At 43.5% G+C, this 18,000-nt stretch overlaps 1 protein-coding gene across 1 annotated transcript in view; it reads left to right on the forward strand.

Moving 5' to 3' along the window:
- SLC75A1 (solute carrier family 75 member 1) overlaps window positions 1-18,000 on the forward strand; it is a 106,024-nt gene that overhangs the window by 60,286 nt on the left and 27,738 nt on the right. Inside the window, exons 10-11 of the mRNA XM_077477880.1 lie at window positions 2,379-2,469; window positions 8,655-8,702. Of these exons, the coding sequence (XP_077334006.1) occupies window positions 2,379-2,469; window positions 8,655-8,702 (139 nt within the window). The remainder of the gene's footprint in view (window positions 1-2,378; window positions 2,470-8,654; window positions 8,703-18,000) is intronic.

Genomic DNA, 18,000 nt, shown 5'->3' on the forward strand with positions numbered 1-18,000 from the left:
TCTTCCTATGTCCATCAGCTGTAAACCACAGACTTGACTCACTCCAAAGATGTAGCAGACACAGCAAGCAGGTTTCCAGTTTGGAGGTTGTAAAAAGCTAATTTCTCCTCTGATGGGTCAGATGGATATTCCACCATGCACATACCAGGACTCTCCAAATTACGAGGGTAGTTTTAAAATATAAAAAAAAGAGAGGGAGAGAAACTTCCACACACTATCCAACATTTAAAAAATGGATACGAGTAGAATAAAAAAGGTTCAGTAAGAACAGATATTAAAAAGTGTGCAGTAACAAGTGGCTAGGCGAGCGTAATAACCCGACGCACTTCATCTTAAGAGACTTCAACTGGGGTAGCCAATTACGTGTAGGTTGAAATTTGGCCAACCTCTGCAGTGTCAGATATGCTTGGTGTATAATGTAGAGCTGTGTCAATCTATCAGATAGCTTAGGAGATGTTGTTTTGACTTTTTCTAGAATTTCATCCCAGTCTGAGTCACTAATGGCCCCTACGTCTTTCTCCCACCTTACATTGGCTTATTGGATTACTGTCATTACTCTTGGAAGTCTAATTGTAGAGTAAAGGTTAGAGATTTGTTTTTGGGGTTCTATACCCATGATAATTTCCAGGACCTGAGGGCGATCAAGATTAATCGTGAGTTTCCTAAACTGGGTCTGTAATGCATGGCAAAGCTGTAAATACCTAAACAATAGCTGAAATGGGATTGAATAGTCCTCTTTGAGGGATTGGTACATTTTAGGTCCTGCAGTAGTCATTACTTGGTGGAGGTATAGTATCCCATATGAGGCCCACATGCCAGGGTCTGGTATATGTTGAAGTTCCAGCATGTGGTTATTAAGCCAAAGAGGAGCGTGGGACCGAAAGTGTCCCAGTTTTAGCTTTTTATTTATTCTTTTTATTTCCCATACTTTTTGGTGGTGTAAGAGCATACCATCATTGTATCTGGTAGACCTTCTACGTACTTGACCCCCCCCCCCCCCCCCAAGAATAGCTTGAATGGGGGATGTCAATGTATTCCCCAGACTGTCACGCTAAAGATCAATAGTGCTGCATTCCTATTGTATTATAATACACGTGGGATAATTGTGAGGCTTTTTATTTAAATTTTTACTGAGCCCCGGGAGCATTGCTATACTTTCAGTGCTCTTACGATTCTGGTCTCGGCTCCAGTCACATACAGCTGCTCTGCCTGCCCCTCCCCTCCTCCTGCCCAATTACAGAGTGCATTGTATGATGTGAACCCATTTGCAAAATACAAAGCCTTCTATGATAGGACAGCTGTGTGAGAAAGCAGTGTCTCTCCTGTCAGTCAGAGTGCTGGGAGTATAGTAATGGGTGTACTCCTTTAGTGCAGTAAAACTGTCAGTAATAAATATCAGACATAAGTCCAGGAGGTGGCATGCCGTTTGTTGGACTTTGCTCATAGTAAGCCAACATATTTTAGAAAGTGTCTGATGTCCTGGAGTTTAGCTTTAAAACCCAATTGAACCTACTGGTAAAATTGGCTAAATACATTCCTGAGACACGTCTGTCACCCTGGTTCAGTTGAACTGCATTGTTTATTTGCCCCATTCACACCACTGCCCTCAGTTGGGCTGCAGTGTGTTGTGTAGAAATGCAGACCTGCTGCATTTTTCTGCAATGCACCAGAGCTCACAAGAAGTTACTGCCAGTCACTGCTCCTCTGCAGTGCAGAGAAATGAATGAAATGTAATTTTCTATTTTCAAAATGACTTCCCATACACATCAGACATCAGTCCGTATGCTGAAACGATTTGTGGTGTAAACAAGACCTTACAGTTGTTTTTCTTTAGAAAGCTTAGGAAAGCCTGTTCCTTCCCAGCATGCTGCAGATCAAGACCCTTGCTCTGTGTGGTAGCACTGGTCTCTCTGCAGAGGTCTGGAACACTACCTGCTGAGTCAGACCTATAGCACTGTAATCATCAAGGAGCACGCATTTTGATGGTTGCAGAGCTATAAGTCTGACTCTGCAGGGGGGCAAGACAGACTTCTGTGGAGAGACCACTGCTTCCACGCGGAGAGAAAGGGTCCTTCTTTACAGCATGCTGGCAGGGGACAGGCTTTTCTAGACTAAAGGAAAACAATGGAAAGGATTTAAAATGCCTTTTGTTCCAATGTACTGAGAATGTGTTTAGCTGTTTTTAAACTGAAACCTCCTTTTGATCCACAACAGTGACTACAGACGCTTTACTGATGCAAGATATAAACTGTTGCATGTATAAAAGAATGGTGGTGCTGCCACATTACCCATGGACTCTGTAATGCCCATCTATAGTGAATGGTTGGATACATAATGTAAGAGTCTCACTTAGTACTAAACTTCTATATTTTCTGCAGGCCATGATTCTGTTGGTTCCAGCATTCCTGCTGATTGGATGGGCAAATGGGCTCTTCATGCTGGGATTGGGACTTCTGCTCTATTCCTTTGGTAAGTTTTTTTTTTTTTTTTCTTCTTTGAAACTATTTTTAATTTCAGTGCTTGGGTTATTCTATAAGTTTACCGTATACCCAGCGGTATTTAAGCTCAGCTCTGCCTGGCAGGAACCATCAGAAGTCTACAGGCTGGGTCAGCTTTGTCCCCTGTTATACTAATTTTATCTTCTATTTCTCTATGGCCCTGTACCTCCCAGGACTTCCTGTTGCTTGATGACATCAAGGCCAATAGGAAGCTGCAGGGATGAGGCAAGCCATATGTTGCCACTGACATCTAGCTGAAGTCAAAATATGCATAATGAGGATTTAGGGGGCTGTCTGAGCCATTTGAGACAATACAGACTATCTGCATGCCTTCTGATGTATGGCAGTGCCTTTTTACTGGCTGTGAGACACGAACTGACTTTAAAGGGGTTTATTTTGGAATTGCGTGGACATTTTTTAGGTGGCAATGGGGCCAAAAACAAATGTATACCTGGTTAAATGTTATTCATTTACACAAAAGAGGGAAACAGAGAAATACTATAGTAAAGCCACTAGATGGAGCTGGCAATCTTGGTAAATACGCATTTTTTCCTGTAATTATCAGTGCTATCCAGTGGCTCTAATGTGGTATTTTCACAATATACTCTATTTTGTATCAAGAATATGATTTGACCTGGAGAGAAAATAGCCTAATAACATTGTTTTTGCCCCTATTCGCACAGAACAGATGTACAAGCAGTTTTACAGGTTGAATATTTCTGCAATTTTTTTTTAATACACCACAAAGTGACTCCTTTTGGTGAGCAAAACTACTTCCAAAGTTACTTGTGTGGCTCCCTAAATGATTTCTCATGCAGTTTTTAGCAGTAAAACAGAAGTAAACACATGCAAGGATGTGATCACCAAGGCTTGTTCTAAATGACAGCCAGGAAAAGCATTCAGAGCAATGTTAGAAGCAATGCTTGCAAGCTTTGAACTCAGCATCCCAGTCAATACTCTGAATCTGAATGTCAAAACACAGTGGGGCTTTGGACTGCACAGATCAAACCATTTATTAGTGGATTTTAATAAATAAAATGTACTTTCATTTACCAATGTGAGGCAGACAGAGAAACAGAACAGAGTGCAGCATAGTATCCCATCACATAACTCACTTTAGTTGTACAATATGTGGGCAATTAGTGGCGCAGACTGATAGGGACAAAACTCTGCCACAAGCTATGCAGTTAGATTGAACAGCAGCTCATTAAACTTCTGCTCAACTTCTGAGCAGAGAGGCTAAAATCTAGGAGACACAACAATACCGCTACTAGTCTGTCACATAAGGTCCTGTATCAATGGGGTTAAATGAACAAATATAGTGTTAATTTGAGACACAGGGAGATTTATTAATACTGGAGCAATCAGAATCTGGTGCAGCTGTGCATGGTAGCCATTCAGCTTCTAACTTATGTTTGTTCAGTTAAGCTTTGACAATAAAATCTGGAAGCTGATTGGCTTCTATGCAGGGATGCACCAGATTTTGCATGCTTCAATTTGAGTAAATCAGCCCAATTGCTGAGATCATTTGGAATTCAATGCAGGTGCAGTTGACCTGCTTCTGTGGCTTTTGCATTCTCAATGGCCCCTTTCAAATGGGCTGTCCGATCAGGTCTGCCTGTCGGTTTTTCAGGTGGACCTGATTGGACCTAGCGCTCTCTCAAATTGAACAATGAATGTCAGTAGTGACATGTCCGCTGACATCTGCCGATATCCGATCTGATTCTGTCCGCAAAATCCAGACAGATGGTGGTCCTATTTTCCATCCGTCTGGCGTATCGCATGAAAATGGACCGGCGGTCCGATTTCCCCATAGAGGAGAGCAGGACTGTGTGAGCAGTCGAGGGACCTGTCATCCGCCGCCTCAGCGGATCAGTCCTGATGGCTGAGCAAGTGGAGTCCATCAGACGGAGGCGCCAGTGTGAAAGGGTGCTTAGACTTGTATGGAGAGAGCCCTTAGGGCCAGTTCACACTATTGCGATGCGGGAACCCTGCGAATGAACTGCGGCACGCATGGCAGTTCACACTGCCATATGCGAATTACAGAAAAAAGGGCCCTGTGCGTGTTTGCACCGAATGCGTTGTGATATCAGCCATACTATCGCTGATCCGCGCTGAGCAGGCGGATGACAGGTCCGTCTCCCCCTCACTGTGCAGAGCGGAGATGGACCAAGTCCCGCTCTCCTCTATAGGGAGATCGGGTGAAAATGGGCCGCCTGTGCATTTTTATGTGATCCAATCCGCCAGACGAATGGAAAATAGGACCACCATCCATCTGGATTTTGCGGACAGAATTGGATCGGATAGTGGCGGGTGTCAGCAGACATGTCACCACTGACATCGGCCGCTCCAGAGAGATGAATGGAGGGTCTGATCAGGTCCGCCTGAAAAACTGACAGGCGGACCTGGTTGGTCTGTGGGTAGGTGAATGTAAATAGATGTGTCTGTTTACATTCATCTGCCATCCAGTTCAAGAAAACCCCCCAGAAAGGACCTAGATGTGGAAGGTCAGAGGTAGCCTGATGTAAATGGAAATGTCTGTTTACATATGGCACTTCATAGATCCAACACAGGTCAACAAACCTCTAGCTGTCAAAATGCAGACAAATAATGTTTCAGGGTGGTTCACTTTTGTCCCATCTGCTTACAGATCCCCTGCTGAATGGAGCTGAGCACGCCGGTATGAAAGGACCCTTAATCAGCTTGTATTTAGACTGCTCCACTAAAATTAGAGCAGTGTTTGTATTCCATTGTTTTGGTATCCAAGCAGGACACATAGAAATGTTACCTATGCACACATGGGTATGATTATAAGCAGCTTGACCTTACCTACCTTCTCTTTCCTCCCACTCCTTTTGGCCAAAAGTTAGCCATGTGTGAGCTTTGGCCCATGTGACAGCACTGGATTTATTATGTGTTATTGTTATAGCGCTGACAATTTACGCAGTGCATTACATACTCTATATAAGGTCCCTATATCTTCCATGCATACTTGCACATACTAGAACCAGTTTGGACAGGTCAATTAACCTACCAGCATATCTTTGAAGTGTGGGAGGAAACTGGAGTACCTGGAGGAAACCTACATGCAAGCACAGGGGGAACATGCAAACTCCATGCAGATTCATACTTCAGACTGACCCTTATTTGGAGTGACTTTCATTATATGGGAATAAAATCCCTCTATCTGTACCTCATTACTGCTCAGATGTTCCTCTTCCTGGTCTGAGGTGTAGACGTCTATAAAAAGCATGCACTATTTATCAATTAAATTATACTGTTATACTAAACTAAACCTTGAATACAACCTCCATTTTAGAGGATATTGCTATTGTTAGGTCTGGGTTTAACCAATTGCTTTTTGTGCATTTATTCTTCATGCTCTGTGTAACTGAAGGAGTGGGAGAAGGTGGGTCCTCTTCCTACGTACTTTGTGCGCAAGGTGTCCCTGTTTGCCATCTCAAAAGTTGGGAAGTGTGCATTTAATCTTGTGGTTGGTATTCAAACCCGAGAGCCCAGTGCTGCAAGGCAGAAGTGCTAACCACCAAGCCACCGGATGCCTAAGTGGCCAATTACCAGTGCTGGCATATAGGACGAAGGGGAATACCTGGAAGTAATTGTTTCTTTACTCCTGGTGCTTACGTGTCAAGATAAGGTAAGTGTAAGTGGCTGGTGGAGCTACCCTTTAAACATGTTACTTTCTGCTTCATGGTCAAAACACAGATTCACCTAAAGCTAGCTAAGAAAGGTTATCACATAAATCCAAATCTTTATGTTAGTGTTCCTTGTCTCTGTGTACAGGATTCCTGTATGTACAAGAGGGTGCCTGTATTTGCACACTACATGCACAAGCGCATGCTGATCCTCCTATCTCATCTCCTTGATTCAAACCAGTAGACACGCTGCAGTCCCTAATGACATAACATATAAAGAGACCATTTGATTAGGCTACAGGTCACATGAAATTGCTGTTTTTTAATCATGGCAAGCACTATACATATTATATTTTTTTGCTCATAATGCAATTAAAAAAAACAAATGACTATTTTTATTTGAGACATCAATTTTAATGCATTTTAAAGTAACATTTATCAGAAAAAAAAAAAAAATTCCCTTTACTCTCATGCTATTTTCATACCATTTGTTCTGCTGACATAGTAAATGCCATTTGGAAGAAAGCCATTGGGAGATGCCCCACCCTTCTAAGTACAACAATATGTCTTTTAACCATTTTTTGTGCCTTTGTGTTTTCATGTTGGTATTTGATGTACTGTTGTTTAAATGAAAGTGTTATACTGTCATGTATCCAACCGGTTCCAGGCTGTCCTATATTGCACATCCTTCTGTTCTGACAGCTTTTCCAAGGTGTCGGCTTGCAATGCCATAATTGTCTTCTGCCAGCAGGGGGCATTCTAAGCTGTGTTTTGACCCACCTTGTATCGCTTTAAAAACCTTGATGTTTTGTATTAATATTATTACCAGGAAATCCTGTATCCTGTAGAGATCTGTCATGACAGCAGTCATACATTACTTAATAACACGTTTTGTTTGTCTCTCTATTTTATACGGAAGTAATATAACACGATGCAGAACTGGGCTGAAATCATTGCAGCCAAGGAATTTGCAACCTCTTACGCCAGCACTATGATTGTTTATTTTCTTACATCTGCCTTTCCAACTCACAGAGCTGTTATGGCATGCACAGTCCAGTAATCACAGCAGCCAACTGGAAGTAATTTAACCAGCCTCAGTAAAGCAGATCTGATTGGCTGCAGTTACTTCTTTGCATCTCCTTAATGAATAATCATACTACAATGAAGTGCCATGCGATATTTGGTTGTTGTAGACATCCCTGCTATATCGCAGAGACAGGCAAGAATATGGCTATCCCTTGATATCGAGGCCAGCAATATGTGTGCAATCCATCCTGATTCTTTTTTTACGCACAGAATATTTGGAATGACAAAAAAAAAGTAAATATTATATAGTATGTATAAATAATATATATAGTATATGAAGCAAATGTTGTGCTCAGTTCACACTGCAGTGATGTGGGAACACTGCGAATCCACTGCGGCTTCCCGCATCACGTCTCCAGGAAGCATTTCACACTGCCCTATGCGAACTGCTGGGAGTGTCAATTAAAAGTTAATGACACCCCCAAATCAGTCTGCATATCGCACTGTGAACTGCAAAATCTTCCAGAAATCGGATCGCATGGGTGTGAAGGATTCTGCTGCAGACCAAAAAAAGGGTCCTGTGCGTGCGAGTTTGGTCCAATTCAATCATACTATCTGGCTGAAATTGCATCGCACAGAGATCGCATGTGATTTGCACCGCAGTGTGGTGCGAATCACATCTGCTGTCGGACATCGCACCAGTGGGAAGCGGCCCTTAATGAAAATATTTTTTGTGAAGCTTTTTATTCAATAATATATACCGTAGTATATTAGCATTTTAACACTTTTACAAGGTGAATACACTTTCTAATAAAACTTTTCAAAAATGTGTTACTCATTAGATTTGGTTTATGTGAAAGTGTAGTCTAATCCACCTTGGGAAGGACCTGTCACTGTTTTACTTCTTCTTACAAAATGCTCACTATGGTAATTTCATACTCGCGTCTTTTTTGAATCACCTTGTAAATTTTGTATGGGTTGGTATTCAAGCGGAACTAAACTCTTTAACACCCATGTCCCCTCCACCAATGCAACATCTGCAAACCCCCTTGTTGCTGACATCTTCTTCCTGGCTTCTTCCAGGTTCTGAGACATTTTAAGTGGCTAGGCCAGGATGATGCAGGTACCATGCATTTGCATGGGAGTTCGTTAATCCCAACACTGAGGTGTACCCAGAATTGAGGTACACGTGCATAGCTCAGTGTACAGTCTGAAAATCATGTGAGAATAAAGGTAAGAAGCCTTTAAGGCAGAAGAGCCATACCATGTAAAGCGCTGCACAAACTGTTGGCGCTATATAAACCCTGTATAATAATAATCATAATATGTCTCGCAAGTTACTTGCGAGTGTTTATAATTAGTTCTAAGTACTGCTTTTAGAAATTGTGGGTTATCATTGGTATTATCCTGTTGTTATTATTCAGTTTGTTTGTTTTTCTTTTAGATCTGTCTGATATATATATTTTTTTTGTTTCAGCTGCAGCCATTGTTGTGCCATGCTTATCCTCAATGGTGTCAACATATGGTAAGTACATTGCCCAACATGTGGCATATATGTGGATACCGCTCAGTTCATCCAGGGGTTTCCAGTAAAGGATACTGGTAATGTTATGGCATACAAAGACAGTTTAGACAATTGTGTATTTTCAGTCGCATGGTAACAGTTTGGAGAAGGCCCTTTTCTATTCCAGCATTACTGTGCCCCTGTCTACAAAGCCTCTATAAAGGTACAGTTTAAGAAGATTGCTGTGGAGGTACTCGCTGAACAACTTTGGGATGAATTGTAACATAAATTGTGAGCCAGGTCATAGTTCACCTCTTGTATAACAAATCCTACCCAGATGAGTGGGGGCTGTTGCAGCCACAGAAGGGGTCCCAACTTCATATTAAGATCTATAGACTTAGAATAGGATGTATAACAAGCTCACATAGGTGTGATTGTCAGGTGCCCACTAAAGTTCAGCCATATAGTGTAGCAATTTGGGGATGTGCATTTGGAAACAAAAGTTGTACTGCAATAACAGACAGAGAAAGAGAAGGGCGCATACAGTGATTTGAAAAAAAAGTATTCATACCCCTTGCAATTTTCCACATTTTGTCATGTTACAACCAGAAACGTTAATGGATTTTATGTGGTAGACCAACACAAAGTGGCACATAATTGTGAAGTGGAAGGAAAATGATAAATGGTCTTCAACATTTTTTACAAATATCTGAAAAGTGTGGCGTGCATTTATATTCAGCCCTGTTTAATCTGATACCCCTAACTAAAATCTAGTGAAACCAATTGCCTTCAGAAGTCACCTAATTAGTAAATGGAGTCCACCTGTGTGTAATTTAATCTCAGTATAAATGCAGCTGTTCGGTGAGGCCCTCAGAGGTTTGTTAGAGAACCTTAGTGAACAGACAGCATCATGAAGGTCAAGGAACACACAAAGACAGGTCAGGGATAAAGTTATGAAGAAGTGTAAAGTGAGATTAGGTTATAAAAAAAATATTCTAAACTTTGAACATCTCACAGAGCACTGTTCAATCCATAATCTGAAAATGGATAGAGTATGGCACAGCTGCAAACCTACCAAGACATGGTTGCCCACCTAAACTGACAGACCGGGCAAGGAGAACATTATTCAGAGAAGCAGCTAAGAGGCCCATGGTAACTCTGGAGGAGCTCAGAGAGCCATAGCTCAGGTGGGAGAATCTGTCCAAAGGACAACCATTAGTCGTGCACTCCACAAATCTGGCCTTTATGTAAGAGAGTCAAGAAGAAAGCCATTGCTGAAAGAAAGCCATAAGAAGTTCTGTTTGCAGTTTGTGAGAAGCCAGGTGGGGGACACAGCAAACACGTGGATGAGACCAAAATTGAACTTTTTGGCCTAAAAGCAAAATGCTATGTGTGGCGGAAAGCTAATACTGCACATCACCCTGAACACACCGTCCCCACTGTGAAATATGGTGGTGACAGCATCATGTTGTGAGGATGCTTTTCTTCAGCAGGGACAGGGGAGCTGGTCAGGGTTGATGGGAAGATGGATGGAGCCAAATACAGGGCAATCTTAGAAGAAAATATGTTAAGAGTTTGCAAAAGACGAGACTGGAGCGGAGTTTCACCTTCCATCAAGACAACGACCTTAAACATACAGCCAGAGCTACAATGGAATGGTTTAGATCAAAGCATATTCGTGTGTTAGAATGGTCCAGACCTAAATCCAGTTGGGAATCTGTGGCAAGACTTGCTGTTCAGATGTCAAATCGTATCACATGCCTGACGAAGGGGTCCTGCGCGGCTCCAAAACGTTGCACTTTTCCTTTGTGATGTGATTCTCTTCATTAAACCTTTTGGACGAAAATTTGTCGATCCATGGTGTGCTGGCAAATATGTACGCTTGTTTGCTGTTCAGACGCTCGCCATCCAATCTGACAGAGCTTGAGCTATTTTTAAGAGAAGAATGGTCAAAAATGGCCAGTATTGTTTCTTTTCCATTATGACAGTTATAGACCATCTGGGCCACAAATGGAGGAGATAGTTTAGCCATTTCACGAAGCTATCACCCATAGGTTATTTCCTATAATAATAGATAACTAGATTCTGCTGTCATTTCTCAACATAATTGAATTTCTGTACTTATTGTTGAATTGAGGTCTGGACGTTAAAATACTTCCCTTTTGAGTCCCCTGAGAGCCTTACACATTTGAAATGTCAAAAAGCAGTCCAACTAAGGGGTGGACAAGACAGCAAACGGTTGCTTTTGTAAACAATAGGAACTGGGGACTGACTGCACCCCAAAGAGCCAACTGAAGGATCTAGCAACTGAAGCTGGCCTAATGCTAGAAAGCCCAAGAGGCACTACATATCCTCCTGGAGTGAGTTGTCCTGACAGGAAAGGAGGAACCTGATCTTTAAGACCACAAGCCTGAATGATATCAGAATCCTTTTCTCTGTAATTCACCGACCCTTTCGTGGCCCATTAGGGAAGACAAAAAGGGAATCTGTCTTTCTGAAAGTAGCAGTGGCTGAGAGAGAAACTTGCACAAACCACATCCAGACAATGGAGAGAACTTTCCTTTTGATGAACTGGAGCCAGACAAAGGGATAGAAGAGAAATCTGCTGGTTTAGGTGAAAGCCAGAAACTACCTGTGGTAGGAAAGGAGGCTTGCATGTTAACACCTCCTTGTGTTTATGGAAAATCTAAAAGGGTTCTTTACAAGATGAAGCTACCAACTCAAACACTTGCCTCGTTGAGGGTGTTACAACGAAAGCTACCTTGTGGGTGAGAGTATACCATGGAATGCCTCTTATAAGTTCAATCTGCAGTTTCTGAAACACCAAAAGACTAAATTCAGATTCCACTGAGTCAAAGGATATTAGACTGGAGGAACCACATGGGAGACCCCCTGTGCAAAAGTCTTAATCAGAGAATGGGAAGCTAATGGAAAATGGAGATGTTTTACCTTTTGATTGTGCTGAAAGACAAACTTTGGTCCAGTCCCAAATGTAGGAAGGAGAAGATCTGTCCCATTGGAAAAGGGCGGAAGCCCCTGGACTCACACAGTGAAGTATGCATTTAACATCTAATGATAGATATTGCAGGAAGTCAACTTCCTATCTTATATCTTTCACTACAGTGAGACTTCTGGTTCCTCCCTGATAATTAATGTATACCACCGCCTTGGCATGATCTGAATAAATTCAGATCAGATGACCTTTCAACAGGTTGGTCTGCTGAAGGGATAGTCAAATCTGTATTACTATACAGAATTTATATAGCAACAGTTTGTTTAGCACTTTACATGAGGGCAGACAGTACAGTTACAATACAGGAGGAATTAGAGGGCCCTGCTCGATAACTTGAAGATGCTGACAGGTAGATGAGATGCATCTGACGACCAAATCCCCTGTTGATTGGTAGACCAAGTTTCCTCTGACCAAGTTTCCTGCAACGGCAAGGTGCCCAGAACTCCCCCCAGACCAAATAGATATTGTTTGTCATGAAAATCTTCCAAACAATGGAAAGAAAATACTTAATTGACTCCAGAGCTGGAATCATGAGACACCAAGCAGGGGATATATTAGTCCCTGGTGTCAGCCGAATCAGCCTGTCCAGACAAGACTGATTTGCATCATGACGACAAAATATTGTGTTGCAGATATCTGGAGTGAAGGAACTCTTTCATCCGTGATTTGAAGAAGTGGAGAGTCCAATGGCTTATGAATTTGAACTGGAGTACAAGAGTTTTAAACTTCTACTGAGGAAAGAACATTCTGGACTGAGACCTGTCCAGGACCAGACCCAGATACTTCAAGTCAGCTCCATTGATGATTTCTGAGGGTTCAGGATCCACCTAAAACTTCTGTAACATCTGGACAGTTGTCCTACATTGTCCTTCAGATCTCTTTCCGATTGCTTCATATCTATAGGTCGCCCAAGTACCCCAAGATGGGGATACCCCAGGAGTGAAACAGGGCCAATATTGGAACCAGTACTATGGTGAATACCTAAGGTGACTATTATAGGCCGAATGGTAGAACCACAAACTTGTAGTGCCCAAGGTAACAGACACTGAACCCCTCTTCCACCTATTCTGGAAATGCACCTTCATGCTGAGAAAGACTTGTATGAGGTTTTGGCAGACTTTGCTGGTGGCTAGGGATTCAAGCTTGAAGGAACTTGATGTTGAAGTAGAGGAAGTGAAAATATGATGGGGGCGTTTCTTGACATTTAGAGAGAGATGATTTGGAAGTCATGTTCACCAGCAGAAGACGCCTAAGGGTGTTCTTGCCAACAGTAATATAGTTAAATAGTAGGTAAGGTTAAAAAAAAAAGACATAAGTCCAACCTATGTGTGTATTATTATATGCCAGTATTACATTGTATATCCCTGTATGTTGTGGTTTTTTAAAACTATCGATGCCCCCCCTCGCTGAGACCACCACCTGTGGAAGGGAATTCACCGTCCTTGCTGCTCTTACAGTAAAGAACCCTCTATGTAGTTTAAGGTTAAACCTCTTTTCTTCTAATGTTAAAGCAGAGGTCCACCCTAAAATGGACCTTCCGCTCATCGGATTCCTCCCCCCCTCCGGCGCCACAATTGGCACCTTTCAGGGGGGAGGGGGGTGCAGTTACCTGGATAATCCAGGTAACTGCACCCACTTCCAGGCTAGCTCTCTGCGGAAAGGGGCGTACATTACGCCCCTTTCCGCAAGTGCCCGCCCCCTTCCGCAAGTGCCCCGCTGCCTGCTGGAAAACACACAGATCCCAGAGGCAGCGGGGACCGTCCTCATTGCGCAGCGCGGCTCGCGCATGCGCAGTAGGGAACCGGGAAATGAAGCCGAAAGGCTCCATTTCCTGATTCCCATACCCAAGATGGCGGCGGCAGCACTCGAGTGTCGATCTAGAGATCGGCTTCGGGTGCCGACATCGCGGGCGCGCTGGACAGGTAAGTGTCACTATTTTAAAAGTCAGCAGCTGCAGTATTTGTAGCTGCTGACTTTAACCACTTGCCGACCGCCTCACGCCGATGTACGTCATCAGAATGGCACGGGCAGGCATAAGCACATATATGTACGTCCTTTGCCTCCCGCGGGTCGGGGGCCCGATCGGGCCCCCGCCCGGTGCCTGCGGCGGTCGGTTTTCGTTCGGGAGCGATCCCGGACGAGGGGACGGCCATTCATTCATGGCCACCCCCTCGCGATCGCTCCCGACGAATGGAAATCCCCGGTGACATCACTTCCTCTCCTGTAATGTAAACACAGGAGAGGAAGTGATGTATTCTCTCCTCCGTGTCGGTATTTTTCGTTCCGACACGGAGGAGAGCGGATCAGTGAGTTGCACCAACACATCCCACACACAGTAGAACATGCCAGGCACACTCACACCCCCCCTTTACCCCCCGATCACCCCCCCAATTACCCCTGCCCCCCAGTCACAGTGACACCAATGTCATTTTTTTTTTTTTTTTTTTTTTTTTTGCATTGGTGTCATTTGTGACTGTAATAACTGTTAGGGCAGTTAGGGTTAGCCCCCTTTAGTTCTAATGTACCCCCCTAACCCCCCCAATAAAGGTTTAACCCCGTGATCACCCCCCGTCGCCAGTGTCACTAAGGCTGGGTTCACATTGCAGCGGTTTATGAGAACGAATGTGATTCGCACCGCACTGCAGTGCAAATCACATCCGATCTCTGTGCGATTCGAGTTCAGCCATTCGCCGCACCCGCCGCACCCGCCACACCCGCCGCACCCGCCGCAAATTCGCACGGGACCCTTTTTTTGGCCCGCAGCAGAATCGGATCGCATGGGTGTTCACACCATGCGATCCGAGTTTGCAGATCGCACTGCGATATGCGAACTGATCTGGGGGTGTCAGTAACATTTCACTGACACTCCCAGCAGTTCGCATAGGGCAGTGTGAACTGCCGCCGGGAGGCATGCGATGCGGGAACCCGCCGCGGATTCGCGGCGTTTCCGCATCGCTCCAGTGTGAACCCAGCCTAATAAGCGATCATTTTTCTGATCGCCGTATTAGTGTCACAGGTGACGCTAGTTAGGCAGGTAGGTATTTAGGTTCGCCGCAGCTTTTTATAGCGCTAGGGACCCCCATATACTACCGCATAAAGCCCCCTGATTGCCCCCTAGTTAACCCTTTCACCAGTGATCACCATATAACTGTTACAGGTGACGCTGGTTGGTTAGTTATTTTTTTATAGTTTCAGGGCACCCGCCATTTATTACCTAATAAAGGTTTAACCCCCTGATCACCCGGCAGGTGTCATTTGTGACTAATAACTGTTAGGGCAGTTAGGGTTAGCCCCCTTTAGTTCTAAGGTACCCCCCTAACCCCCCCAATAAAGGTTTAACCCCGTGATCACCCCCCGTCGCCAGTGTCACTAAGGCTGGGTTCACATTGCAGCGGTTTATGAGAACGGATGTGATTCGCACCGCACTGCAGTGCAAATCACATCCGATCTCTGTGCGATTCGAGTTCAGCTATACAGATAGTATGGCTGAATTCGTGTCGCACCCGCCGCAAACTCGCACGGGACCCTTTTTTTGGTCCGCAGCAGAATCGGATCGCATGGGTGTTCACACCATGCGATCCAAGTTTGCAGATCGCACTGCGATATGCGAACTGATCTGGGGGTGTCATTAACATTTCACTGACACTCCCAGCAGTTCGCATAGGGCAGTGTGAACTGCCGCCGGGAGGCATGCGATGCGGGAACCCGCCGCGCATTCGTGGCGTTCCCGCATCGCTCCAGTGTGAACCCAGCCTAATAAGCGATCGTTTTTCTGATCGCTGTATTAGTGTCACAGGTGACGCTAGTTAGGCAGGTAGGTATTTAGGTTCGCCGCAGCTTTTTATAGCGCCAGGGACCCCCATATACTACCGCATAAAGCCCCCTGATTGCCCCCTAGTTAACCCTTTCACCAGTGATCACCATATAACTGTTACAGGTGACGCTGGTTGGTTAGTTATTTTTTTATAGTTTCAGGGCACCCGCCATTTATTACCTAGTCTCACTAGTGTACCCCTAAATTTAGGGGTGTCTACTTTCTAAAATGGGGTCATTTGGGGGGGGGGGGTTTGTGCCATCTTGGCATTTTATGGCCTTCAAAACTGTAACGCCCTTAGAAAGCCTGAAGGCGGTGCTTGGTTTTTGGGGCCCCGTACGCGGCTAGGCTCCCAAAAAGTCCCACATATGTGGTATCCCCGTACTCAGGAGAAGCAGCAGAATTTATTTTGGGGTGTCATTTCACATATGCCCATGGCATGCGTGAGCAATATATCATTTAGTGACAACTTTGTGAAAAAAAAAAAAAGTTTGTAATTTTCCCGCAACTTGTGGCAAAATATAAAATATTCCATGGACTCAACATGCCTCTCAGCAAATAGCTTGGGGTGTCTACTTTCTAAAATGGGGTCATTTGTGGGGGTTTTGTGCCATCTCGGCATTTTATGGCCTTCAAAACTGTAATAGGTAGTGAGAAGTGAACTCAAAAAATTACGCCCTTAGAAAGCCTGAAGGCGGTGCTTGGTTTTCGGGGCCCCGTACGCGGCTAGGCTCCCAAAAAGTCCCACATATGTGGTATCCCCGTACTCAGGAGAAGCAGCAGAATTTATTTTGGGGTGTCATTTCACATATGCCCATGGCATGCATGAGCAATATATCATTTAGTGACAACTTTGTGAAAAAAAAAAAAAAAAAAAAAAAGTTTGTAATTTTCCCGCAACTTGTGGCAAAATATAAAATATTCCATGGACTCAACATGCCTCTCAGCAAATAGCTTGGGGTGTCTACTTTCTAAAATGGGGTCATTTGTGGGGGTTTTGTGCCATCTTGGCATTTTATGGCCTTCAAAACTGTAATAGGTAGTGAGGCGTGAAATCAAAAATTGACGCCCTTAGAAAGCCTGAAGGCGGTGCTTGGTTTTCGGGGCCCTGTACGCGGCTAGGCTCCCAAAAAGTCCCACATATGTGGTATCCCCGTACTCAGGAGAAGCAGCAGAATTTATTTTGGGGTGTCATTTCACATACGCCCATAGCATGTGTGAGCAATATATCATTTAGTGACAACTTTGTGTAAAAAAAAAAAAAAAATTTTTTTTTTGTCATTATTCAATCGCTTGAGGCAAAAAAATAAAATATTCAATGGGCTCAACATGCCTCTTATCAATTTCCTTAGGGGGTCTACTTTCCAAAATGGGGTCATTTGGGGGGGTTTTGTACTGCCCTGTCATTTTAGCACCTCAAGAAATGAGATAGGCAGTCGTAAACTAAAAGCTGCGTAAATTCCAGAAAACGTACCTTAGTTTGTAGATGTGACAACTTTTGCGCAAACCAATAAATATACAATTATTGACTTTTTTTTTACCAAAGACATGTGGCTGAATACATTTTGTCCTAAATGTATGACTAAAATTGAGTTTATTGGATTTTTCTAATAACAAAAAGTAGAAAATATCATTTTTTTTCAAAATTTGCGGTCTTTTTACGTTTATATCGCAAAAAATAAAAATCGCAGAGGCAATCAAATACCATCAAAAGAAAGCTCTATTTGTGGGAAGAAAAGGACGCAAATTTTGTTTGGGTACAACATTGCATGACCGCGCAATTACCAGTTAAAGCAGCGCAGTGCCAAAGTGTAAAAAGACCTCTGGTCATTTACCAGCAAAATGGTCCGGTCTGAAAGTGGTTAAAAAAAAAAAAAAAAAAACGCGGACTCCCGCTTTAATGAGTGGCCACATGTCTTGTTAAACTCCTTTCCACAAAAAAGTTTTATCCCTATTGTGGGGTCACCAGTACGGTATTTGTAAATTGAAATCATATTCCCTCTCAAGCATCTCTTCTCCAGGGAGAATGAGTTTAGTGCTCGCAACCTTTCTTCATAATTAATATCCTCCAGACCCTTTATTAGCTTTGTTGCCCTTCTTTGTACACACTTAATATCCTCATTAAGAACAACTAGAGCTGGTCCATAGAGGTGCTGTCCCTCAAAGCCTATTTGAATCAAACACTTATTACAGGACATTCTAGCACTTTAATATATATATTTCCTGATACAGGACTAATGTGAGAAATAAGTCAGGAGGGTTCTAGTAAGCCATAACAGCTGAAATTTAACACCACGGCTATCTGCTCCACATATTCAATGAGTAGTGGTAGTTATATCCCTTTTTAGGGACTTTCACATAGTCAGACATGGTTTGACAAAGTAAAATCATAGACAGAATTGGATGCAGGGTGGGACCTGCCAGTGAGAACAGAGTTATGGAAAGGGCTTCCATTTATCAGTTGGGTCCTTTTTAAAGCTAGGTTCATCGTC

Source organism: Lithobates pipiens, unplaced genomic scaffold, assembly GCF_037356315.1.
Source record: "Lithobates pipiens isolate NorthernLeopardFrog02 unplaced genomic scaffold, aLitPip1_a1.2 Scaffold_13, whole genome shotgun sequence".
NCBI classification, from domain to species: Eukaryota; Metazoa; Chordata; class Amphibia; order Anura; family Ranidae; genus Lithobates; species Lithobates pipiens.